The 27,048-nt window shown below is 37.4% G+C and overlaps 1 protein-coding gene across 2 annotated transcripts; it reads left to right on the top strand.

Annotated features, from left to right (window-relative positions):
* The first annotated feature begins 5,135 nt into the window (after positions 1–5,135).
* Positions 5,136–25,772, top strand: LOC140161247 (phosphatidylinositol 4,5-bisphosphate 3-kinase catalytic subunit beta isoform-like). Of its 2 annotated transcripts, none has more exons than XM_072184706.1 (20): positions 5,136–5,420; positions 7,012–7,337; positions 10,494–10,722; positions 11,054–11,289; positions 13,380–13,550; positions 14,030–14,287; positions 15,006–15,131; positions 15,413–15,484; positions 15,963–16,244; positions 16,693–16,872; positions 17,416–17,537; positions 18,261–18,404; positions 18,699–18,798; positions 19,672–19,853; positions 20,871–20,980; positions 21,502–21,580; positions 21,872–22,051; positions 24,216–24,333; positions 24,831–24,979; positions 25,393–25,772. In XM_072184706.1, the coding sequence occupies exons 2-20, from the start codon at positions 7,188–7,190 to the stop codon at positions 25,649–25,651; spliced, it is 3,147 nt and encodes a 1,048-aa protein (XP_072040807.1). In that variant the 5' UTR covers positions 5,136–5,420; positions 7,012–7,187; the 3' UTR covers positions 25,652–25,772. The 2 variants fall into 2 exon arrangements, with proteins under 2 accessions (XP_072040807.1, XP_072040806.1); XM_072184705.1 differs by having other exon boundaries at positions 7,005–7,337.
* The last annotated feature ends 1,276 nt before the right edge of the window (positions 25,773–27,048 follow it).

Raw genomic sequence — 27,048 nt, 5'->3', positions numbered from 1 at the left:
CGCCCAGTCAGATGTATTTTACACCTGCCAAGCACAAGTCACCCAATTTCGAACATTGGACGTTGAATCTACACTCTCATGAATATTGATTGGCAACATTTTCCAATATGTCAGCGCTCAAATTAGACACAATAGAACAATAGACCATTCAGTGCGCTGGGAGAGACAAGGTTATGAAACACCGGTGTTAACACCGGTGTTTTTAATGGTCTAGCGCCCTCTCGTCTGACATTTTTAAATTGATCTACATTAATTTGACAAAATGGATGCCAATCCGAATGACAAAGTCCATGTTTTTCTATAAACACGTTAAAAATAAGCCCTTAAATCACAAAAGGTCCGATTATGAGCCTGTCGCACCCCAATGCACTTGTGCAGGGCCACAGTGTTGCCCTTCCCTCGTATCAATGTCCATCTCCCTATTTTGCTTCCTCCTACCCATGATCAGTCTCCCCACTCCCTTCCCGGTCCCTACTCTCTCCTCTCGAGTTCTTCTCTTTCTAGTCTTTCTGTCTCTCCCTCTCCTCTCTTTCTTCCTCACCCCCTCCCACTCTCACTTGTTCAGTCTCAAGTATCTCCCTCCCTCCCTCCCTCCCCCTCCCTTGCGAAATTTATCAGTATGATCCATGACTGAAAATAAGCTCTGCAAAAATAAACATTTAAAATAAACCTGAGTCTTGCATATAGGCCCAACCAATTATCAGATTAGCTTGCCATTGGTACGAATGAATAGAATACATTATCTTTGCTCCAATGCAATTCTTTTGTATTGCATTTCAATATAAAACATGATTACCAAATCACCACTTGTACGCGCCTCATTGGGAGATATTTGACTATTTTAGACGCTCGTTTCATCGCCAATATGAAACACTTTTGCTTATAACTTGGCAACATGGTTAGTATATATGCAAGACTATTTTTACGAGCTACTTACGTCTAGGCGTAAGTGCATATACACCAAACACAAGTCAATTGAAGCCGTACAATTTACCGCGAATTTAGGACTGTAAAATTTAGACTCTTCTTTTGTCTAGATTAGCACCCAACCGCACATCTCAAGGTTTTATGTCAAAAATCAATACAACTTACCAAAACAAAAACTGAAATTCACGAGCTTCAAATTTTCAGTAACTAACAAAAGGCTAGAATAAAAGATTGGTCACACCTGGGAGACTACCACTTCAGAATAACAATGACTTACAAAAACAGAAACTGAAAAGATGAAACGACGGTCTGTAGAGGCCCTGCATGTTTTTATCGATTGGCTCCAAACAAAGGATTTGACTGACCGGTGAAGGACACCGTAATCATGGCGCAGTGCAGTCCATTCAATCAAATGTTCGAACAAAATCGCCATGCGTAGCTATTGAAAAACGAGAGGATTCGCCGTACTATCACGGCAATTTTTGACACGAAGATATAGGGATGATGACGGTGTGACCCGTATGGTGTGCAAAAGACGTTGCAAATGTCGACGAAAGAGCTTATAAATTAAAATCACGGACAGTTAAGCTCCACAATAGGCATCTACATTCCAAGCGGAAACGCTTTTCAGAAACATACCACTCTTTTTGGGCGGGTGCGGCGTGCCGCACCCGCCCTGTATTCTCTGACTATTGACCTACTTTCTCACATGCCGCAGTGTTGAGAAAATATTCGTGCCGGTTATATCCCAAACACCCACAGAGGTGATAGTTTACGACGAGTTTTGTAATTATTACTTGATTTTGATATGTAAGTAATACGATAAAGTCATCATAGGCAGTAATGTGTTTGTATTAAAAGAAATAACAAAAATAATTATTTTAGTAATAGAAATACTATTTGGAAATTGCAGCAAGATTTGCAGATGTTTTTATTTGAACAGTACCAGTTCACCAGTTTTGCTAGTTTTCCTAATCTTTGGGCTAAATTAATAGCATCGTGAAGGTCATATATATCATTTTATACTGATAGCTTCGGCATGTACTTAAATACAGCTTGTATGTGCATTGTGTTCAGTGTGTACATAGGCTATTTACTTTTCAAATCTTGTGACAAATAGTGCTTGCTGACGCTTGTATAAGGTATTATAGACAAATTATTAGAATGCATGTGCACCAGTAGAAATGGCCCAGGTTGAATAAAATAAATAAACATAATGAATGAATCTTTTATTCCCTGGATTATTTTTGTTGGGACAAAATAATGATATAGTTTGACGCTTTGAAATACAGTTATGTTAATCATAATAAAGTTACAAAGTTAAAAAATAATATCGAAATATTGTAAAATCAAACTTTTCCCCTCATAACATATTGAGGAAATTGATATGACAGATTTTTAAACTTTGATATGGAAAGATACCCCAGCCCTGTTGTCTCACCAGAGAAGATGAGCAGAAGTCTTTCTATCTGATGATAAAAAAAAACTCTACGTATGATTACGAAAATGTTTTAAATAACTATTATCTACAAAAGTTTTATAACAATGTTTTATATAAAATGTTAACATAAAACGTCTTCTGTTATGATGTGAAGGGTTAATATACAAACAGGAAAAATCTGTTCCAACTGACCAGCAGAGAACAAAGGATAAGCAATAGATAAGATTAAAATCAAGGAAAATATGACACAACCTCCAATGGGGGAATAACAAACGTATAAACGTATATAGTTAAAAACTCTTTTAACTTTGTTTATACGTTTTGTGTTAATCCCCCATTGGAAATCGATGTTGTGTCATATTTTCCCTGTTTTTAATTGTGAACTTGACTTACTCATTCTTTCATTTCTCTTGACAATTTTTCATTTGCCCGCCCTATTCCTTTTAAAGGAATTTTTATTTCAGCAATCGCTGAAACCTAAATATGCAATTCCAGGCGATTTGTAAAAAACAGCGTGACGGTATTTGACTATGAACTTGGGACTCCAAAACAAATGCTTGCATTGGTGCCAGGCCCATTATAATGATTCGATAATTAGGACCCCAATAATGGCTTTCATTTAAACCGTTTTTTATTAAACTGAGATTTTTACATTTTGAGAAATTAATGAATATATGATTTTTCTGTCACTTCCTGTAAAAGATATTCTGATAACTTAAAATATTCTATGTCATAACTTATAGAGGCTGAAAGTGACAGAAAACGACGACATTTGTGAGGTGGGGTGTGTTGGTTTGGTGTGGTGCATGGTTGTGGTGCGTGTTTTGGTTGTGTTAGTAGTGTTGGTACTTGTACTGGTGGCGGTGGTGGTACTGGTGGATAATACAAGTATCGATTTTACTTCGGTGGTTGGGACCGAATCGGCTTGCAGGCGTGCATGCAATGTAAACTCTACCATTGTTCTTGACGTGAAGAGGAGATGGTTATTTCCTCTTTGCACAAAAATTCCTTATAGTAGGGATGACCACTGTTAATACAGTTTCCACTAGAACGATTTTTCATTTACTGTGTGCGTGCACTCACACACGTATTGTCTATGGAGAAAGTGATCGATACAAGAAATCCCAGGCCTGTTAAATGGCGCACATACTTGTTTTGATCCAAATGTGGGCCTATATCAGGGTGTTTCAAGAAATTCCTGATTCCACCAGAAAACATTAACCAAACTTTTTCCTGTTTGGTCAGTAAATAGAGAGGACCTTCCTTCATGAAGAGATCAACTTTTTTAATGAAAAATTTAATGAGATGAGAACTACAACAGGTTGAAGTGACACCATTCCGTGCATCAGGTGTTCAAACGCAATTATCTCCGAATTTGGAGTGAATCAGACAAGCAAACTTACATACTCATAAAATTTAACTATTTTTGAAGACAAAATGTGCAGGATGTTAAGAAATTTAAGAATGTTTAAGCCTACCGCGGCCCATCTCAAATCTTTTACTTCCCCGTGCACTACTCACTACCTAGTCTGTGTTACAGACCGTGTACCTATATCCATAGGGAGAGAAACTACTGGGAACCACACACTCTCGGAAACCATAGTGGGCACATGCACACACAGTGTATTGCTCAATGTAGTAAAGATAACCTTTGAGTTGGAGCAAATTTCTCAAAATTGGTAGTGATTAATGTTACCAAACTTATGCCATGATGAAATATAATAATTTTTGAAGATAAAATGTGCTGACCTTAAAAGATTGAACAATGTTTAAGACTACCGCTATTCATTTGAAATAATGCACTTATTGTTCATCTCCTCTATGGAGATATTTTCCATGGCGGCCATCTATGATCATGCTTGAGGTTTCACCAAACAAACCATGGGTTTTGAGGTCTTATATTTTTTGTTGTATGTCAACAAAATTGATTAAATTTTCAGGATGATCTTATTTTCATGTTGTTATAAGCAAATATAATGTTCCAGATAACGCTAGTTAATAAATACATTAAGAAAAAGTACCTTAAAGTTGCACTTTCTGTTAGTATTCCTTTTTGGACTTTAACTTTTTAACATGTTCTAGCAGCCCTATATAAAACCGTGACATTCGAAAGGCCATATCTCTGGAATGAAACGTCCGATTAAGATTATTTAAGCGCCAAAATGTTTCTTTCGTCAATTCCAAGCCAATAAGTTAGGTCTGAATCAATTTAAATGTACTTCAATTTTTAGTGGACATGCCTACTTATAGGACCCAAAGTTTATTTCAAACAATTAAAAGATTAGATTTACCATAAAAACAAAATAGTAATCGTTAGTGATGTTCTATTGCATTTTAAATAGATATTTAACGATCTTTTCAGTCTTCATTTTCATTAAATTTAAATAAATATTAGCTTACGTAGCTCAGGCCGAACGGAACGGGCTCCGACTCATAATCGGAAGGTTGCGGGTTCGAGCCCCGGCGACGCCATCGTGTTGTGCCCTTGAGTAGTAAGGCACTTTATCTCGATTACTCCTCTCCACCGGGTGTTTAAATGGGTACCGGCATTCTTAAATGCTGGGAAGGTAACAGACTCGCTGTGGAGGAGGCGTAGCGTAACGATCCCCATATAGCAACATTACATGGAGGAGTCTGGCCCAATCGCCAATGAAAGAGAGAAGGGCACTCCAATCACTATTTATACAGGATAGTCTCTTTACCTTTACTTTTACCTTAGCTCAATATGCCAAAAACAATGCGCAGTCTATACACTGAGCATATACTGAGCACGCGTGCGAATCACTTCTCTGCAAACGCGATCGAGTATAAATCCAGCTTTAATTACAGCCGTTATCAAATTTAATTTAATCAATCACAACCAAATTTGTAGTGCAGAGTTCATTCTAGCAATGGACCGGATGGAACAGCGGAACAATTGTTCACGGTTATCATGCCGGCACTAATTCCAAAGGTAGCTATACCACTCATTTTCTGTAATAGGTCTGAGTATTGCGGCAACTGATAGGTACATACCATCGTATGTTTATGTGGTTTTAACTTCCTGGTCAAAGTAAGTTCTATATTGTAAGTAAAACAATACATTGCTAAGCAATTCAGCATATATAAATTATTTAGTAGAAATACATGTGTAATTTTGTCGTTGAGATTGTCTTTTTTTTAAAAAGTTTTTCTTGTAAACATGTTACGGATACACGTTAAGTCTAGACACTGATTATTTAGGTATCTGTTCTGTAATACAGTTGGAAAGGTTTATAACAAATGATAAAGATGTATTTGTCATATTTTAAACTACCGTAAAAAGAAGTTTTGATTACTGTACATATCGTAATACATGTATTTTGCCATTAATATTGAAAAGAAACTAGAATGCCATGAGTACCATACTAACAAGAAATAAATAAACTTATTTTAAATATGAGCTATCTATCACTGCAAATACAAAATTTCCTAATGTTGAGTGAAAAGGGAACAGAGCAACAAAATGAGTGAATAGAACTCAGTGTTGATTAAATTGTATTCAAATTTAGTAAACATTAAAGCCATATTATAACATTTTCAAACAAAATAGATTAGCATTTCTTTGCCATAAAATGTTAGCTTTTACTGTCAGATATATCCCCTTTTATTTTTGAGCCGAACAACTACGAACAAATTGGAATTTACTACCAGCGCCAATACGTACCACTCCTTCGGTCATGTTATAGTACGACCTTTTGTTGTGTATATCACCGTCCCGCATGCCGTGTACGTACTGTGTGTTATGAACATCGTGTGTGCGTAATAATAAAGCGCGGATTCCGGCGTTTTATTCAAAATCTCGGATTTTGACAAAACTACAGCACCTAGAGTCTTGATTTTTGCAGGGTATATTGGTTTAATAAAGTACAATTTAATCGTGTAAAAAGAATTTGAAAAATTCAGTGAGGGCGTCCTCCTCAGCAAATGTTATAATATGGCTTTAAGTCGATATTAAGCTATTGACTCATTTTTACTATTTTCTATTCAGAGGGTACCATGGTATACAGCAAGGTAGAAAGCTGGTACCAATGCTATCTAAAATACCAATTCAAAAGTAAAAGGCAGTGATTACAACAACACAAGGGGCTGGCTGATAATTTCCTCGGGAGTGTCACGATCCCTCCTTCTAAGGGGCTGTGCAATAATTATGTGTACCCCCGGGGTGGTGAATTTTCAAAATGGTCTGCCAAAAATCGCTTGCCCCCCCCTTGGCCGTGCCAAAACTCTTTGCCCGCCCTTTGGCCGTGCCAAAACTCTTTACCCCCCTTTGAAGTGCCAAAAATTATTTGCCCCCCCATGCAGGATTTTTGGGAACCCGAATTTAAAACCTAAAATTGTCTTATCATATAATGCGAGCGCAGCGAGCAGGACATTTTGCATATATAAATGTGTTCCTAACGTTTCCTACACCTTTTTAGGGCGTAATATAGAAATGGTGCCCAAAATATATGTGCCAAAAATCGCTTGACCCCCCCTTTCGACCTGCCAAAAATGCTTTCCCCCACTTTTGGTCTGCCAAGAAATCTTTGCCCCCCTATAATTCACCAGACCGGGGGTATTCATAATTATTGCACTACCCCTAATGTTTTATTTATCTGTTTCACTCCACCCATAGCGGACAGAAAAGACTGCTACTTCTGTTGGACCTTGTGCGGGGCGTTGTTACAGGCAGCTAAATGTTTTCATGTTCGTGATTAGATCGTCAATGACCTACTTTCGAATGTAACAAACATTGCATCATCCTATTCTGTATTGTGTGAAATACATTTCAATATCGTAGTAGGATTGGAACATCACTATGCCACCGGGAGTAGTTCCGTTTATGCCCAATATATGGGAAGGAGATGACGATTTGAAGAAAGAAGTTCAAGTTGGATGTCTGCTACCAACGGGGATCTTTATTCTGTTAAAATGTAACCGAGAGGCAACAATCACAAATATCAAGACGGTAGGTCACTAATTCACATCACAGGACTACACAAAACGCCCCTTTGTTTGCATGTATTTCTATTGGAAAATGTTTCCGCCAGTCTTGGCCCCCCCGAAAAAATAATAATAATAAAAACCACTTTGCCTTCATGCCCACCCCCCTCAAAAAAGATGAGGATGGGCAGGATTATGTGAAGAGATGAAATTTGAGGTGCGTAGAGAGGGAAAATCGAAGACGAAGTTACGGAACTACCATTCGTGCTCACATCTGTCTCTACGATGAATCGAAACCGATTCTCAACGGTTCTATCGACCATACAACACCATACAAGATACATGTAAGATTACACAAATACAAAATGTTTTGAGGGGAAGTAGTCAAAACTACTGGTCCCGAGGTGTTGGATGATTTGACCTTCCCGACGCGTCAAATCATCCAACCAAAGTATTGATCCAACACCGAGGGACCAGTAGTTTTGAATACTTCCCCGAAATGAAGCATGTTGTACTATAATATTTGTTTTACTATACCTCATAAATATTATGAGGTACCGGTCAGTGTGCCGACCGGCATGGTAAATAAACTTTATATTTTGCTTACCTGATTTTATTTGAGGATTTCTTTTCAATCAATTTAGATTTATATTTTTCTAATTTCTCAAATAATACTCCAAAAAATAACATTTTGTTTCGTAAAACGTCAAATTCGCGTGTAATTATCCATCGGTAATTTCGGCAGACACCATTTCATTTCCACAATAAACGCATAATGCGTGTTAACATAGTGATACGTCTGAAGGAACGGTGACGCGCGGGTCGAGACACCGTGTGGTAGTAGGGGTGTGGACGTTTTACTACTTCCCCGCGTGCGAGTAATTGTGGGGAAGTAGTCAAAATACCGTACTCGGACGCTGGCGTTATTAACCAATAAGATGTCCAGATTACCTTATAAATATTTATGAGGTATAGTAAAAATAGTTACCACAGCTCTTTACCATGAGGCAACTTTGGCAAGTTATAATCACTATGCACCCATTGCACGGTTCCGCCATATGCAAGGAGAGTCTCGATCTGGCAGCATGTTTGAATGGGAATTGAACCAGTCATATAACATTGCGTAAAGTTACGTAATACTTCCTTCCATGCCTATTGCCAGTTCGAGGCTCTCCTCGCATATGGCGGAACCGTGCAATAGGCGAATAGTGATTATACATCGGATGATTAATGTGAAAGTATTTAGATGTCGATCTTACACTATAGTATTTTAAATGGGATTACTTAAAAACGGTTTACGTATTTTCAATCAGACTATTTGGTCCGTATGCACATAGTCTAACAATGGAGGTTAAACTTAGGGACTTTCTTTTCCGCCTTTATTCCTAGCAAAGTTCACTGCAGCCATATTATATTAAGCTGCATTTATTTGCACTAACAGGATATACGGTAATATAGAATAAGCAATGTAAATACCAAACAGTCCTTCTCCGTATGAATAATCTCCATAGTTAGACCATATCTAAATTTAGACCTGGTCTAACTTGTTTTGTGCATACGGACCTTAGTTTCTAAAGCCAGATTTATTCAGGGCGGGATTAGGACCCGGTGCTTAATCTCGCCGATTACCTCTGCGTCGTCTCGCAGCATTTCGATGGCTCTACTGCGTCTTGCAATTTCAAGCCGCAGCACGCCGATGAATTAATATAGTGTAGCCATATACCTGGTTGCGAATTCGCGAGCAGTTATGGGCATCGAGTTCGCAACATCTTGCCATCTTCTTGCTCTGCGGTTTGCCATTCATTACTCAAAACCTTTATATTAATGTTTATTGTAGTACTTATTTGAGTTTACTCACCGTGAGCAATTTGCGGATCAGTCGATATAATCCGGCAAAGAATATACATCGAAGGTCATAATGATATCATCCAAGCATAGAAATGGTATAAAGCACATTGGTTCTGCTTTAAAGAGTTCATAGGTTTTCTTTTTTTCTCTCTCTTTTTTTATCGGTTTCACCATTGTTTTATATAAATTATATATAGGATATAATTATTTGGCATATATATTCCCCGTAAAAGGTTCTTGACATCATACATTATCACTGATTATTTGCAATAATACATGAATTTTAACCATTGCTAGTATCTGACAACTTCATTTGATGAAATAAGAAAGCGTGCTTTCCTACCAAATTTACCATTTTGGGTCAAATGACGTCCTACCACTCTCTTAATTAATAGCCATAAGTTAGTTAAACCGAAATATCTGTTGGCGTAATGGACATGATGCATTAAGAAAGTACAGATGTTTTAAATAAAATTATTAGAAATTCATCAGTATTCTTTTAAGCGCATCATATCAGTTTCTTGAACAAATTACTTTCAATATGTTATCATGCAAACGTCATCATGGTAAATAGCATTTGCTTCAAACTACAGCCATTTTGACTAACCTACCACAGGAGTAAAGTATGCACATAATTTTAAAATGTGTAAAATGTTGGGTTTGCAGCAGAGATCGAGTTAATGTTATTAAGTAAACATTGGCCTCATTCATCAACGCACTCAAGGACACTAATTTGTTAGGGTATTGTTGTCAAGTGTTATAAGCCGGTTGCGAGAAATGTAGGAGTTGGGCCGATCAAGCCGATGAACGGGTGACTGAACATGACTTTTCATCGAGCAGACACACATTTTGTTAGTGCATATCGCAACAGTATTTTATTTCTCAGCATAGGCGCATCGGCTTGGGTCTGCGTCTTGGGTTGCGGGCACGCCGCAGACTTAATCGGCGAGATTAAGCACCCAGGCCTTACCAAAATTGTAATCACTTAAGAAAAATGTAATATCTGTGACACATTGTATTGATCTTTACGTAACTCCATTACGTTATACCTCACCTTATAAAACATGCCATATTCTACTTACAATTTGAGACCCTATTGGAAGTCTCTATTTTTCGCCGACGTAACTAGATGTATGGGATGCATTCACAGGCAGGTACGGAGGATTTTGCCGCATGTTATTGCTATAAAGGTTGCGAAATGGTATAATCTTAAAAATGTGTCTTCAATATTTTATTTTTGATGACAAATTATGCTCTGTTAGTGAATCATATTATTCTATTCCATTTGGAACGATAGACAGATATCTTTTAACATCGTTTATTTGTATTTCAGGAAGTCTGGAAACAAGCCAAAAGATTTCCCATGTTCAACCAACTTCTAGATATCAATTATTACGTGTTCCAATGTATAAATCAGAATGCTGAACAAGAGGAACTCCTGGATGAGAAGCGTAGACTGTGTGATGTGCAACCATTCTCTGCTGATCTGAGACTCATATTAAAGGCTGGTGATGTGGAAGATAAGGTACTCAGTCGAAACATTAGCCATCTCATAGATAAAGGTAACACAATGCATATGAGTGGGTAGCAAAAATATCTAGTGAGACAATAATGAGCGTAATTGATAATATAAGATATTAAATAACGCCTAGGGTTACGTTTTGGTTTAAACCACATCTTGACATCATTTCGATATTTTCTAAAATATGAAGATAGCAATGGCTATGTTCCACCATAGACAAAGTTTACTAAAGAATAAATAAATTCGAACTCAATACGGACTTGTATGGATGTATTACCTATACAATCATGTACATGTACGGACCGTAAATTCAGCAAATTTACTAGAAAAAAACCCGCCCATACTTACTTTACACCTCCTTCTGATGATAGGTCTTCATGAATTCGATATGATGAAAAATGAAGAAATAGACGATTTCCGTTCTAAGATGCAGCACCAAAGTGGTTTACTTCAAAAACGTCGAATTCAGTGGGATTGGGAGAAGAAAGCTATGTTTTTGTTCCCACCTCAGCTCGAATCTTCCATGACCTTACCAGACCATCTAAAGAAGAAGATTGATGATCGACAACCAATATCATTTAAAATCCAATTTGCTGATGATGTCACGGTAAAAAGATTTTATAACTTGTTGCTGGTACCAAATGATTATTGACTTCAACCGGCCTATTGCCAACGACTATTTTCAAATCATCATTGTTTTTCGTCTCCCATTAGAAAAAGTTAGAGGACATCTCCCATTCACTCGTGTGTGGTGAATTGACTACGTAAAAATCACACACTCAAGGGTATAGGCCAACTGCGCGTATCCACTCCCTTCGAAAGCCGTATCTTGCTAAACAAATGTATTTAGGCCAAAATATCACAATTAATATGGATTTGAATATGTTATCTTCATATTTCATGCAAAAAAACCTTAGAAAACTTAGAAAACCGACTCAGGTACCGATGCAATTTCAACCAAGTATTTCACTGTTTCGTAGTGAATCAACGCCCGATAATGCCATTGCTTCAATTCATACTACAGTTTATTCATTTTCAAACTCACCCGATAGCATCGACCATAAGGTATATTCGAGCCAAATTTGGACACCATCCGGGTATTTTCCCTTCATGTACCATGCAATATTCATAAATATTGGTCGAACACAACTATTTGGCAAACAGGCCAATGATGCTCATTACACAAATATTAATATACACAAGTGCGCTAGAAACACGGAAAACAGCTATCTTTTCTTTAGATGTTTTATTAAGATATGGAGAGTGTGGCCAGAGAGTTGATATTCTTGAGAGGGCACTCTATTCACGTGGTTTCTTTTCCAACGCTAAAAGATCACGAATTTTGGTGGTTTGCAAATAAAAGTGTCCGCACTATCGATTGATTACGTAACTGTTATGAATAATTTATTAGGTTTTTCAATGCAATCGCCTCGACCCATTAATACATATTATCTGTATTATCAAAGTACTTGGAATAGCAATCCGGTGAGTTCACTGAACTACGCCCTAATACTGATGGCGTTATAATGGCGTTTAATGGCGCTAATCCTCTCCATACACAGATGAACAAATACAATAGATGAAGGTCAACACGTATGACCTCCTATGTGACATGTTATATGTGATGTACAAAAACCTGAATATCATAAAGATCAGTATTCGTTTGTGCATATGAACTGCACATTTACGTTGCTAGATATTACTCATTATATATAATGACAAATATTGGTATTATGACAATACGGTATATACATTGTATACATTGTATATAAAACGACTAATAGATCCTACTATCATGGCGTCAGGTCAATGTTCATCATACCCCGTATGTTTCTTAAAATTCATTCATATTTGAGACAAATTGCTGTGCCAATTTTATTGGGGCACAAGTAGATCCGTGGTTTTTTTTAATTTTCATTTCCTTTTAATGAAAGAATTAAGGTTTTCCACTGCACGGTGGCCACAAGGGTGATACTAATTTTAACGCTATATTTTCAAAACGAATACGTGCTCCCGGTTGGCTCTATAGCGATTTCACAGAAAAGGTATTTCTAGTGCAATGCAGCGTCGGACTCTAGCTGAGAGCGTAGCCTAAGTCATTCCGGACTCCAAAAGGGCTCTCCATACACAAATGAACAAACACAAAGGAGGGTAGTCTCCTCCGTGACCGGCTTGATTTCGATGGAGCGGAACCAAATTGGCTGCGGAGGAGACGGGTCATTTTTCCATGCAAATTTTTCAGTGTCAGCCGCCTGGTGTGGCCTTCAACACGTACATGTAACATTGGGAAGGCTAATTAGCATAACAAAAGGTTAGTTCCCGATACACCGTATTCAATCGTATTTGTGTATAAATGACATGTCATGTCCAATTGTATTGGCTCTGGACGGCGAGATGTAAATTGGGTGATGATGTCACAGCTCATTAGCGTTTTATTTGTCACTCGGTCTATGGCATCTTGTTGTGTGTGTATATTGCCCAGCTATCTTTATGAAACCATTTAATATGATTTCCATATCTTTCTTATTGTGTCTTTAAAATCATTGGAGGTCCTTAAATACAAGTTGTGTCGGTTTTTTTGGTGTGAATAGAGGTCATGTAGAGGATGTTACTCCCAATGAGCATCTTATCCACAAGTTCTCGATACACGTGGTGTGTATTGTGAGTTTTTGTTGCTTATTCTGTTTTACAATACAGTCCAAAATGTCAGTGATAACTGTAGACCCAATGGAGTATCCGACTGATCTTATCAAGAAGGCCATCCAAAAGGTCCCAACATCAATTGACGTGAAAGAGGACGACTTTGTGTTGAAGATTCGTGGCAAGCTGGAATACCTTCTTGGGAACCGGCATTTATTTGAATACACGGTAACGTAAATTTTTAATCAAATTTAAAACAAATTAAATATAAATGATACCGGCGTATGGGTTTAGTGTGTTATTGTAGTAAAAGGTAGCTACAAGTTGTTAGAATTGTGGTTCGAGAACCACTTTCTATGCAATTACGCCAGAATCTCCCATACTGCATAAAGGAGTATGTTTAATTACTGATGAGAGGCAAACGTGTGATTAAGAATGCCGTGTGAAAAATATGGATGTTAACTCACTTAACACACAATCATTATGACGTACAAAATCTAACATCTTCTAGACGTAATATTCAAAGAAGCAATGATTGAGATACAGGCTTTCCACTGATACCAAAATGTCCAATTCGATAGTGACAAATTGGGGATGATAAGCCTACCAATCGAGCCATATTCCTTTCAATTATACCAGTAGCAGACAAATAAAGAAAAATCACACAGGTTACTAACATCTAACATTACTCTTCAAATTGTAATTAGTACGTTAGAAAAACGATCACCAAACGTGGCAGCGATCAAAGTCCAGAACTTGTGATTGTACACAAGACAAGTCTCCAGGTTAAGGAACTTCTGATGGATCCTCTTCTCTCCACGGTATTGAAAAAAGATGACGGACCGCCACCAGTACCAGACCGTATGACCAAACCATCTCGCACTCAGCTTAGCTGGAATATAGCTGACAAAGTTCATGTGACTATTCATCGTGCTTGGAATGTCAATGTTGAAAGCACTAGCAATGTGAGTTATAAAATATGAGTTCACCATAGCACTTTAAAGTAACATATCAAGCGCTTGATATTAATAAATGTTTAAAAAAAATAAATGTTGGTATTTATTTAGCGCCTTTCTTATGTACCAAAGCGCTTAATATTTATTCCGCTGTCGTTAAAATATATCAGCTGCCATACAATGCCCAAGGCATGCTCATACCTTTGCGCGGCGCCCAATGGACAATATTCCCGGGCAATATTCTTAACAGCTCCCAGTATCACCCCTGGGTAGAGAGAGGCAAGTAAGGTAAAGCGCCTTGCCCAAGAGCACAACACGGTGGCACCACCGGGGCTCGAACTCGCAATCCACCGAATACAAGGCAGAGCCTGCACCGCTGCGCCACCGGGCCCCTGATATACGTATACATAGCCAAGGGGGTCAAACATGGCATATTCCTTCATGGGAATCGGTCCCGAGTGTGCTTTGTATAGATATGAGGGTGTTTCTCAGATAAGAATTGAATTGGTATACATTCCCAATACACCAAGATACATTAACGATTTAAATTGTGTATGAAACCCCATTCAAAAACATGCAGCTAATTTCTCTAGTAAAGTAGAGAAATTACAGATTCATGTAAAATATCTTATTTTGTCTTTGATATAGGCCTTCGGCTTAACCATTAGCAGGCTAAGTATATATATCACATCTATGACACTAACAAAGGTATCGATTTTTGTTCTAGGCATTTGTGCGAGTCCGAGCTGGTATATTTCATGGAGGTGAACAACTTGGTGAATGTTTCACATCAACGAAAGAAGCACATGGGAATAATCCAGAATGGAACGAAGGCTTCCAGGCTGCTATATCGGTGAGTACATGCCTAAAAAAGGTAGTATCTACAGCAAAGAGATTCATTTGGTGGGGTTTTGAGATCATTGACTGGTTAATTTTGTTAGTATCACCGAACTGAGCTTTCGCCATCTTGTCTAATGGCTTGATCACGGATGAATGGGTCCACTGCTTATCCCGCCAAATGACACAGTTTCCGTAATGAATTTCCAAAATACTTACAGCTTGATAATTATTTTAATTAATAACAAACATTTTAATTAATCTGATACATAGCACTTAATCTCGTTACTTGTATAGGTTAGGGATCTGCCTAGAATGGCCCGACTTTGCTTGTTAATAGGCGAATCAACCAAACGACAGGCAAAGAAAGTAAGTATAGTGGCCTAATATTCAGCAGCATGTCAAAAGTCTCTCTTGCTCTTTTCGTATCCCGAGTGGTAAATTCTCATGCAAATGTGATTAAACAGGTCTGTTGAATGAGCCCAAGTGCTCATAGTAACATTTCATAGAACTGATTACAAGTGCTCCAACCACCGAGATATACTGGGGAGATATGTTGTAATTATGAGGTCCTACAATTGAGGAAAGATATTTAAAGACTCGCGAATCCATTTCATGTTTTTTGCACCATGACCCTACATTAATTTGTCCAATGCGCGAGCCCTGTTTATATGGATTATGGCACAGTGATAAGACAATACACGACCTAAAAATTATTGGTCACCAGCTACGATTTGATCTCGGAAGCTTTGTATCCCTCCCCTAGTCTTAAAAGTACAATTCGTAAAAAAAAAACCCAACTACTTACACTTACTTGAGTTGTTGACAATAATTTGCGTATTTTTAGCCTGTACCTTTAGCTTGGGTTAACACGACGTTTTTTAACTACAAGAACCAACTTCAATCAGGCAAGCATACCCTTCGCATGTGGCCTGCATATGAGGACTCAGATCTGAATCCTCTGGGTACAGTTGAGTCTAATCCAAGCAGACTAGATACTACAACAATCGAAATCTCTTTTGGCGTATATGCTGGGGCCATCATTGCATACCCTTCTTCTGATCAGATCGTCGAGAAAGCTAAAGCTGCGCAAGGCTACGAAGAATCGGATCCACCTGTGTACAAAGATGTAAGTGATCAGATATGAATGCGGTTCATAACGTAAAAACTTCTTGTTAGAATTGGTCTAGTAGATTCTGCTACATCTTGCAAGGTGACCAGTCAACGTAACTGATTTTCCATTTACGCAGTGTAGCATATACCGGCCGACATTGTAAATTCGTCCTCCTCACTGGCTTTACCGGGACAAATGCGCGCGCAAATGTTTCTTATATTTTAATGCTAAAATGGACCAAAATGAACTTAATTTGGGCTGATACAGGCCGAACGGAAGATGCACATCGCATATTATATTCAATTTTGTCCCGGTATTTCGAGCCAGTAAGGGCAACTTATTTTTGAAAGTCCTTAATTTACTACGGAAAAGCCTAGAGATCTTTCCTTTAGCCATACTCTGAACTCTATACCTAAATGTAAATTACACAAGTTACCTACTCTTCTTTTTTTAAAAATCATAGCATGAAGGTATGTTGAAGGAATTGCGAAAGATAGTAGAAAAGGATCCTCTTGAGGACTTGGATGAAAATGAAAAAGAACAGCTATGGAATGCTAGACAGGACCTTCGAGAACGTATTCCCCAATCTCTTCCACGGCTACTTCAATGTGTACAATGGGATAATAGCTTGTATGTGGCACAGGTATATGATATTATTTTGTTATTGAAATTAACCTGTTGTTTTGTATGTCATATGTCACTGTACCAGATATCAAAGTTGCAACTATATCACTTTAAAAGCTTTTGTTTTAAGGAAATAATGCGTGGTCCTAGTGATGTGAATTAATGATTGATACCATTCTGTTCCCATGTTCCTATTATGGAGGAACACTATTTTTTCATTCATGGCACAATGAGCTATTCCAGTTGAAATACATGATCTCTTGTCCTTAATTTCTTGCGCAGGGCCCAGGGGTGCGAATTTCAAATGGAATTCCCTGAATGTGGAACTCTATTTGAAATATACACCCCTTTGTGGGAGATTACGATGTCTTCCATAGGGGTTGTATGGATTTCAACTGGAATAGACAAATCTACCCAATGGTATGTGTGAGTCGAGTCTCGCTAATAACATGTTTTGTTTAAAAGTCAGTCGTTTAGCATTAAGGCTTTAACTCAAATAAAATGTATCCTTCGTGGTATAAATACAGCTCTAAACTCGTCATAATGTCATGTTTCATTACAGATGCAGGCCTTACTACAAAATTGGCCCGAGTTGAAACCAGAGGAAGCTATGGAGCTCTTGGATTACAAATATGCAGACATGGCTGTCAGGAAATATGCGGTTATGTGTCTAGAAAATCTTACGTAAGGAATGTGTTCAATTTCAAGCCTGCATTCGTTGATATGTATGAATTTTATAGAATTCATCAATTCATACATTCAATTTAAAGAAATGGTCTTACTATTTTGGCAATGTGATGGAACCACAAAATTGTCTCGAAACGCCATGAAAAAGTAAAATTTTGTCTAACCTCCCAGGCAGGTTATTTGGTAGAATTGATATTTGTAGTGCTTCCCCTTAACGACCTTCAACTTATCTGGTGGAATATTTCAGGTACGCGAACTTATCTAAACACATACTCGTTTTTAACCAAATTGCGTGTGTTTTCAGAAGCTGGCATTTCGTTGAATTGCTATATATGAAATGACCGAATCTTCCAACGGGGAGAAATATATTCAGATATAGGTTCTAATTGTTATCAAACAAAAGACATCAACATGGTTCGCTATATCGCATGTAACTAGACCTGAGCATTCTTTTGGATGAAAGTACAGCGTTGGGGGCGCCACGGTACGCCACTGTCAATAGTCATTACAGGATAACTACATGTTCCTGGTCCCATGTCCACTCCACCAAACCACACTGTGACCCGGTCGTGTATATATTAGCGCATCCTTATTCTAAAATATCTGAACAAAGACCAAACAAAAGAGTTTTTAAACTCTTTCGTTTGGCCTTTGATCTACTAAGTGTCAATCCATTTAATAAGAAATCCTTGTTATCTTATATAAATACTCGATATATAGGGACAATGATCTGTCGCAGTATCTGCTGCAGCTGGTCCAGGCACTGAAATACGAAACTCATTTTGATTGTGATTTGGGACAATTTCTTCTACGAAGAGCACTTCAGAACCAAAGAATTGGTCACTCTTTCTTCTGGCATCTTAGGTTCGTATAATGGATTATAACACTTTACTTTTGCTAAAGCTGTCAGTCATAAGGCAAAAAGTGGAGTGTGTAGGGTGCGTATGTGAGGGAGGGGTGGAGCGTGTTTTTAGTGGGGTGTGTAGTTGTAGGGGTGTGTGTGGGTTGGTTTTGGAGGATTGTTTCATTCGTGTAAATGTGTATTTTAGGTGTGTGGATGTACTTCTATGTATACGCGATACTGAATCTGACAATCACAGTTATCTTCTGGATAAAACAAAGACCTAATTGCAAGTTTCATTTACCCTATGTATCTAGAGCTGAGATGCACAACCAAGCCATATCTACTCGATTTGGACTACTTCTCGAGGCGTACTGTAGATGCAACATAGCCCACATGAAGATTCTCTCTAAGCAGGTTCGTCATGTTTACACACGACTTGTTCGGAATGTTTTGTTTTGCTTTTGCATGAATATAAAGTTTTAGAATACCGTAGTTAAAATTCATGTTTAAAACATATCCTAAACTATCCAAAATGATTTCGAATTTTTTGCTGCAAAATGTTACTTATATTATACCGTTTTATTATGTGATCATTTGATTGTTCGAACTATCGCTCCGTGTGGAGACACACTTTGGTCCTCATGGGACCAGGCTCAACAGAAATGTTCGAAGCTGGCTAAAAAGACTGTAAAAGAATGTTGGCCTCTTCATAAAGACAATGTAGAATCAGATTTGAAGATTAAGATCAAGGAAAAGAAGGATATTTCCAACATAGCTTGGAAATAAAATCTCAACTGCCGCTGAGGCTGTATTATTACATTATTAGTTTGGCCTATCAAGAATGATTCAAATGGAAAATGTGTTTGAAGTCAAAGCACAAGTATGTATTGTCGGCAGTCCTCATACATGACGAAACCGATACAATTTAATAATATATGCTAAAGATATACTTAAAGCCTAATTATTATTATCTCAATATTCCAAGGAATGAAACTGTTTTGACCCCACCAAATCTGCCTGGCTTGGGAAGAAAATAATGTATTTCTTGTCTAACTTTTCTCTAGGCATGACGTTTAGTTTGGTTCTATAGCCGTATCGGTATCTCGATAGGTATCGATGACTTTTTCTATCATACTCGGGAGATAAATTGATTAAGTATTATCATTAACACTTGCACTATGCCAAGGTTAATGTTATGATAGAAAGAGCTACATCTTCCTTATCGGGGCGCTGATAGCGACATCGATCCAAACTATACGTGGTACCTTACATAAATCTCTAATCCAGGTTGAGAGTCTCAGTAAACTAAAGATGGTTAACGAATTGATCAAAAGTAAACTTCAGAGTACTGTGAGGCCAGAAGAATTGCTCAAGTTGATGTCAGATATTCTGAAGCAGGAGGTGTCTGCTGGTTCCTTGGTACAATTCTTGTCTCCTCTCGCACCATCATATATGCTGAAAGAACCTAAGTAAATATTGGACACTAAATACCTACACCCCCATCATACCTCAAACACCACACACACCGCTCCCACCAACCACCTGCCCACACACACCCCCCTCACACCATATGTATCCTATCAAACCAGCAAGAGTTTTAGAAATAGATTTATATAAAATTAGCAATCAATACATTTGATGGAACATATACGTTGATCGACACTTCTGCAAATGTACCTCATATGTGACCGTCCAGGTCGAAACGCTCGTAAAGTCGGCCCCTGGTCAAATTTGTTTTCTACCGTGTTTAGAAAATATATATCATAAGCTTTACAATGATATATCATTTGACTTCAAACGATATCCAGAAGCGGAGTTATAACTTGTTAAACTTTGCTCCTTCAGAAAAAGGTACATTATTTTGGCACTACATTATTTCTTTTTTCCCATTGCTGGTATTAAATATCAAATGATCATAATTTGCGGTCACTTCAAATCATCCCCAACTGAACGAGGTTCAGGAATGTCCTCTCATTGTTAATTGTTGGTTAACCCACCACTTGAACAGGATTTAGCCAAAGCAAACAAAGACTTAAGCTTTTTACTAATGCTATACATAAGTATAAGCGTATTATCCTCTTCAACAATAGGATTAAAGATTGGTGTTTGACTGGACTAAAATGAGGAACATGTCGAACAAATATTAGGGGCATATGAATACAACCTCTATGCATATTTTGCACTGTAACTCGAAATATAATTTGCCGACTTCACGAGCGGTTTGAGATGGATGGTCACATATAGGCTATTGGTGCACAGATATAAAGAAATATATATACCCCCACCTTCTACCCCCACACCCAACACACACCCACCCCCACCCATCCCCCACACACAAATACCCAAACAATGTAGTTATTTTAAATTTCTGCAACACCCTTGTACATGTTGAATAAAAATACTCACCATCTTTAAGCACATTGTAGCATAATTATTCATTTTATTTTAAACATAGGTATATAATATTATTTTCTATTTTGAAACAGGATCGAAAAATGCAAATTCATGGGCTCGAAAATGAAGCCGCTTTGGTTAGTATTTAGAAATAGTGATCCCACAGCAGATGATGTGTTTATCATGTTCAAGAATGGCGATGGTGAGATATTGTATGTTGATATATTGCTATTGTTGTCGAATTGCAGTTTAATTTTCATCGATCCCAATTCGTATAATATAAATATCCAGATTCAAATGAAATATGTTTTTGTAATGCCGATTGTAAAATACTGTGTGTCACTTCTTTGGACTATATATAGATTTCTAGGGTCAATTCGCAGGCCTAAATATGATAAAACTCCTTTCTTATAGGTTTAAGTTTCTGTTGGTGACATCTTATATTATATTGCCTTTAATTACCAAACGTCTCCGACTCATTTCAATAAGTATTCCTGTGGGATGTGAATCATTTCATTTTGGTATCTTGAAATCTCATGCATGTAAATGGAGCTAGATCGTAGCTGTTTTTTGTTTGTTTGAATATGTTTCCACACTAATACGTTTGAAACGGGCATTAATTTTCAAAGTATATATATTTTGCAATAATATGACTAGACTTTGTGGTTTGACAGTACTTTTAATTCACATGCGACGTTTTCTCATAATGTACAATTATTTCAGATTTGCGCCAAGACATGTTAACCTTGCAAGTCATGCAAATCATGGATAATATCTGGCAAGAAGAAGGACTTGACCTTAGGTGGGTGAAATATCACATTGGATGTAATTTTGGTGTTAATATTCATTTTACAAAAAAGGTATAACAATTAAATTTATACTAAGTTATTTAAGATAGGTTTACCTTATGTAATAGGGATATATGCATTGCTCGATAGGCTTATATTGTTCAGTAGACAAAGGACAGTCGTCAATGTAACGACTCTTTACTTAATTATCTACTTTGAACGGCTCTTTTAAGAGCCATCGACTCTTCAGTAGTAAATGAAGTAATCTATCTATATTCGGTTGCATTTTTAAAAAAATCCTACAGATTGATTCCATATAAAGTCCTCGCTACCGGCTGTCGTTCTGGGCTCATTGAGATTGTTACTGGATCTGCGACCATATGTTCCATTCAGAAAAGTTATGGCAACGTCAACCGAATCAACGCAGCATTTCAGAAATCGTCTTTGTTCAAATGGCTTAAAGCAAATAACGACAACAAGGATGCGTAAGTAGTTATTAAAGCCATATTATAACATTTCTGTAAAAATAGATTAGTATTTATTTTCCATAAAATGTTAGCTTTTACTGTCAGATATGTCCCCTTTTAATTTTGAGCCGAACAAGTGAGGTAAAGCATAGAAAATTGGAATTTACTACTAGCGCCCATGCATGTTACTCCCGCGGTTGTAATACGGTACGATCTTCGGGTGTGTGTGTATGTTTATCCCGCACGCCGTGTACGTACTGTGCATACGTATTCGACTAAAATTTTCATCGTAATAATAAAACGCCGGTTCCATCGTTTTATTCAAATTCTCGGATTTTGACAAAACTAAAGCACCTAAAGTCTTGATTTTTGCAGAGTATCTTTATTGACTAAAGTACATTACAATCTTGTAAATAAAAATTCCTTTAAAAGGAATAGGGCGGGCAAATGAAAAACTGTCAAGACAAATGAAAGAATGAGTAAGTCTTCACAATTAAAAACAGGGAAAATATGACACAACATCGATTTCCAATGGGGGAATAACACAAAACGTATAAACAAAGTTAAAAGAGTTTTTTAACTTAACACGTTTATACGTTTGTTATTCCCCCATTGGAGGTTGTGTCATATTTTCCCTGATTTTAATCTGATCTATTGCTTATCCTTTGGTTCTCTGCTGGTCAGTTGGAACAGATTTTCCCTGTTTTTATATTAACCCTTCACATCATAACAGAAGACGTTCTATGTTAACATTTTATATAAAACATTGTTATAAAACTTTTGTAGATAATATATAGTTATTTAAAACATTTTCGTAATCATACCTAGATTTTTTTTTATCATCAGATAGAAAGACTTCTCCTCATCTTCTCTGGTGAGACAACAGGGCTGGGGTATCTTTCCATATCAAAGTTTAAAAATCTGTCATATCAATTTCCTCAATATGTTGTTTTGATACAACTTATGAGGGGAAAAGTTTGATTTTACAATATTTCGATATCATTTTTAACTTTGTAACTTTATTATGATTAACATAACTGTATTTCAAAGCGTCAAACTATATCATTATTTTGTCCCAACAAAATAATCCAGGGAATAAAATATTTATTCATATGTTTATTTATTTTATTCAACCTGGGCCATATTTCTACTGGTGCACATGCATTCTAATAATTTGTCTATAATACCTTATACCGGGCCTTTAATACAAGCATCAGCAAGCACAATTTGTCACAAGATATGAAAAGTAAATAGCCTATGTACACACTGAACACAATGCACATACAAGCTGTAAAGTACATATCGAAGCTGTCAGTATAAAATGATATATATGACCTTCATGATGCTATTAATTTAGCCCAAAGATTAGGAAAACTAGCAAAACTGGTGAACTGGTACTGTTCAAATAAAAACATATGCAAATCTTGCTGCAATTTCCAAATAGTATTTATATTACTTAAATAATTATTTTTGTTATTTCTTTTAATACAAACACATTACTGCCTATGACGACTTTATCGTATTACTTACATATCAAAAGCAAGTAATAATTACAAAACTCGCTGTAAACTATCACCTCTGTGGGTGTTTGGGATATAACCGGCACAAATATTTTCTCAACACTGCGGCATGTGAAAAAGTAGGTCAATAGTCAGACAAATATAGGGCGGGTGCGGCACGCCGCACCCGCCCAAAAACAGAATTTAAAAATTTTTTGAGGGCGTTCTCCTCAGCAAATGTTATGGCTTTAAGTGTTTAGACTAAGGTCTTCATGTACGCTGAGACAGCACATGATATTATTTGTTTGTTTATTGCGGTCATCGCTTTAGATCCATATTTACAAGTAATCCAATGATACAATTTCTGTGGTTCGTGAGTTACGTAACAACCTATCGATGCCATTGGTCCATCTGGCGTCTTCGAAGCAGTGACGTCAGTACTTTGTTGATGTTACTTGACTCCTGTACTGATGACGCCGCCTTTGATCTCGCGTGTTAACACGTCAATGAGACTATGCACGCGATTTAATACTGAGACCACTGGAGTATGCACTGCATGACGTCACTGCATCGAGGAAGCCAAATGTACGATAGAATGAAAAGCTTTCTAACGAGGACATTTTTAATTAATTATGTATTAAATGCCATATTATTTCAGCAATTAGTTTTATTTATCTTTGTAGACTGGACCGAGCTATTGAAGACTTCACATATTCCTGTGCCGGATACTGTGTTGCTACATATGTCCTGGGTATAGGAGATAGACACAATGACAACATCATGGTCAAGAAAACAGGACAAGTAAGAATGTCTTGTATCTAAACTACCCCGTACACCTCCGCATACATCCACTCATAGCCACCACCCCACGTACAAACACATTCCCCATATTTCACAAACAATCATGTAACCTTTATAGGCCTGCCGTAGCCATGAATGCAAAACACATGCAATTACTTCATCCCTGTCGCACCACCCAGCAAACACAAAAATGGCCGCATTGCATTCTCTAAATTCAGTAAATTTTCATCGTCAACCGTGTAATTGAATGGGATTATTTTGAAATTTTAAAACGCTTGAAATATCACAAACAAATAGGCCTATGTTGATAAATAATATAAATACAAGCTAAAACCGTTGGGGTTCGATAATGAACCCCACAAAACTAACCGACTATATTGGAAAATGCCATACGGCCGGGCGGTTTCACAAGTTGCCGGCTCGATCATGTCATCCGCCGCCTGATATATTTCTTCCCTGTCCCACATCAGACACAGTGTTTCTATTTCACTTCACAGCTGTTTCACATCGACTTTGGACACTTCCTGGGCAATTTCAAGAGCAAGTTTGGCGTGAAGAGAGAAAGAGTACCGTTTGTTCTCACCAGTGACTTCATCCATGTCATAACGCGTGGCAACAAGAGTCAACGGACCAAAGAATACGAAAAGTATGTACGAGTCTCCTTTACATCTTCTGATCTTGCTGGTCTATATGTAAATACTAGTATCCGTCACTTTTTCAGTTATCTGTCTTGTTTACTGTCTTTGTGGAGCAGTCTTTCTATTTTTCTTGCTTTAGGTCCATCTATTTGATTTCGTTTTTCTTTCCTTTTATTTCTTGCGAGCCTTTCTGTTTGTTATCATATCTTTGCTTATACATTCTAATTTGGGTGTAAAATAATACTTGTGTGAAAGTTTAAAATCCTAATAATTCTCGTAAACTATCCGATACCGTTTTCAATGACTTAAAAAAGTGTGTGCGAAGATCAGTTTCTTTCTGATGTACTTTTAAGTTGCTTATCAGTAAATGCAAACAAATAATGAACATCTGTACACTTTGTTTTTTCTTTCTTGTATTTAGCTTCAAATCATGTTGCGAGGAGGCTTTCATGATTTTGCGTCGTCATGGCAACCATCTCATCAATCTCTTTTCCATGATGCTTTCTAGCGGGATCCCAGAGTTATCGGCTTCAACCATCATTTATTTGCGAGAGTCTCTTGTCTTAGACAAGAGTGACGAAGAAGCTCTTAAACACTTCCAGAAGAAATTCAACGAGGCATTGAAAGAAAGCTGGAAAACAAGTTTGAATTGGATGTTTCATAACTTAAAACACGATTGAAGAATGTTTCAGAGTACTGTATTCCAGCAAACACAAAACGTTTTAAAAACACATTCGTAAAAGGTTAGAAACGTTGCCACTAAACGTTTAAATGTCGGGTTATGGTATAAAAACATTTAAACATAATGTTATTCACGTGTTGACAATTTTTTGCAAAAATACTTTAATATCATATATTGACGTATTTTAGAAACTGACGTCAATGCCTTTTTGGTATTGCTGCTGCAATCGTGTCGAGAAACTGCCCTTGTACCATACCGCGGAAAAACGACATGTTGCCCGTGGGGATCGACGTTAAGTCAGGTACCGCGTGACCAAACGCAAAAATAGCGCAAACAGCGCGAGCGTAGGGCCTACACAAAAGAAACTTCGCGCGTAAGATAAGCGATGTCGCCAGGTCTGAACGCTGTACCGGCGTCAGCTGAATTCTAATGGGGCACAGGCATGGAAAATTTCTATCTGTTTATTTATTCATCTATGAGCAAAACGTTTTGAAAAATGAAAAATGTTGTTGCGTTTGCTAGGGTTTCACTCTCACGATGGAGAGTTTATGAGCTGTGCAATAAATATAATATCGCAAAGATTTTTTATTTGCGCGTTGCGGATCTTTAAACCGAATGCAGACTACACATGCGTACCCAGAAACATTAAACCCCGGGGTGTGCAGCGGCAATCCCGAGGTGCATAGCGGCTGTTTTTGCTTGTTTTAAGCACAGACCCCTTTTAATTTCGACCTTGTCAAAGGGGGAGATTGATGGTGGCGTATGAAGGGCGAGGAATAACAAACACTTTTTGTAACTCGGGAACTTGCTTTATGCTATTTTTCGTCTGGAACCACCATACTTCATGAGGCATCTGACCGCTATTCCTGTTGAATGACTTGTCAGCATGCTTATTTTCATGTTCAACTGTCAGCTAATACTCATTTGTTCACCGTGTTCACCAAAGATAATTGGTTTTTGCCTTTTTGTAAAATGCTTTGCTGATTGTTTTGTTCGTTTGTTATAGCGCTATTAATCTGTTATTAATTTATATAATATGAAAGAGTATAACACTTAACACAAAACGTACACATCGCTACTTTTTGTCACCAAAAGCTAATTTTACATGTCATACAGCAATTAACGCCAAACACAAATCTCTTTTTAGCCAAAAGAGGCTGATTTGACACACATACAGTAATTTTTAAAAAATCCCAGAAGAGGAAATCTGTGTCGGTTGGATCCATAGAAGAGAGTTATTTTTTTAAGTGCACGGATTAAACCTCATCTAACGAAAATGAGAAACGGGGTATAGATGAAACCTTCTCGTCCGGATTGTTTCCCTCTCAAACAAACTCTTCAAACGGCTCGATGTAATATTGTCCAATCATCATTTGCGCTCAATTTAACGTGAAC

Source organism: Amphiura filiformis, chromosome 9, assembly GCF_039555335.1.
Source record: "Amphiura filiformis chromosome 9, Afil_fr2py, whole genome shotgun sequence".
In the NCBI taxonomy this organism is placed as follows: Eukaryota; Metazoa; Echinodermata; class Ophiuroidea; order Amphilepidida; family Amphiuridae; genus Amphiura; species Amphiura filiformis.
Note: the sequence above shows the minus strand (reverse complement) of the source record. Positions and strands in the feature narration are given on the sequence as shown.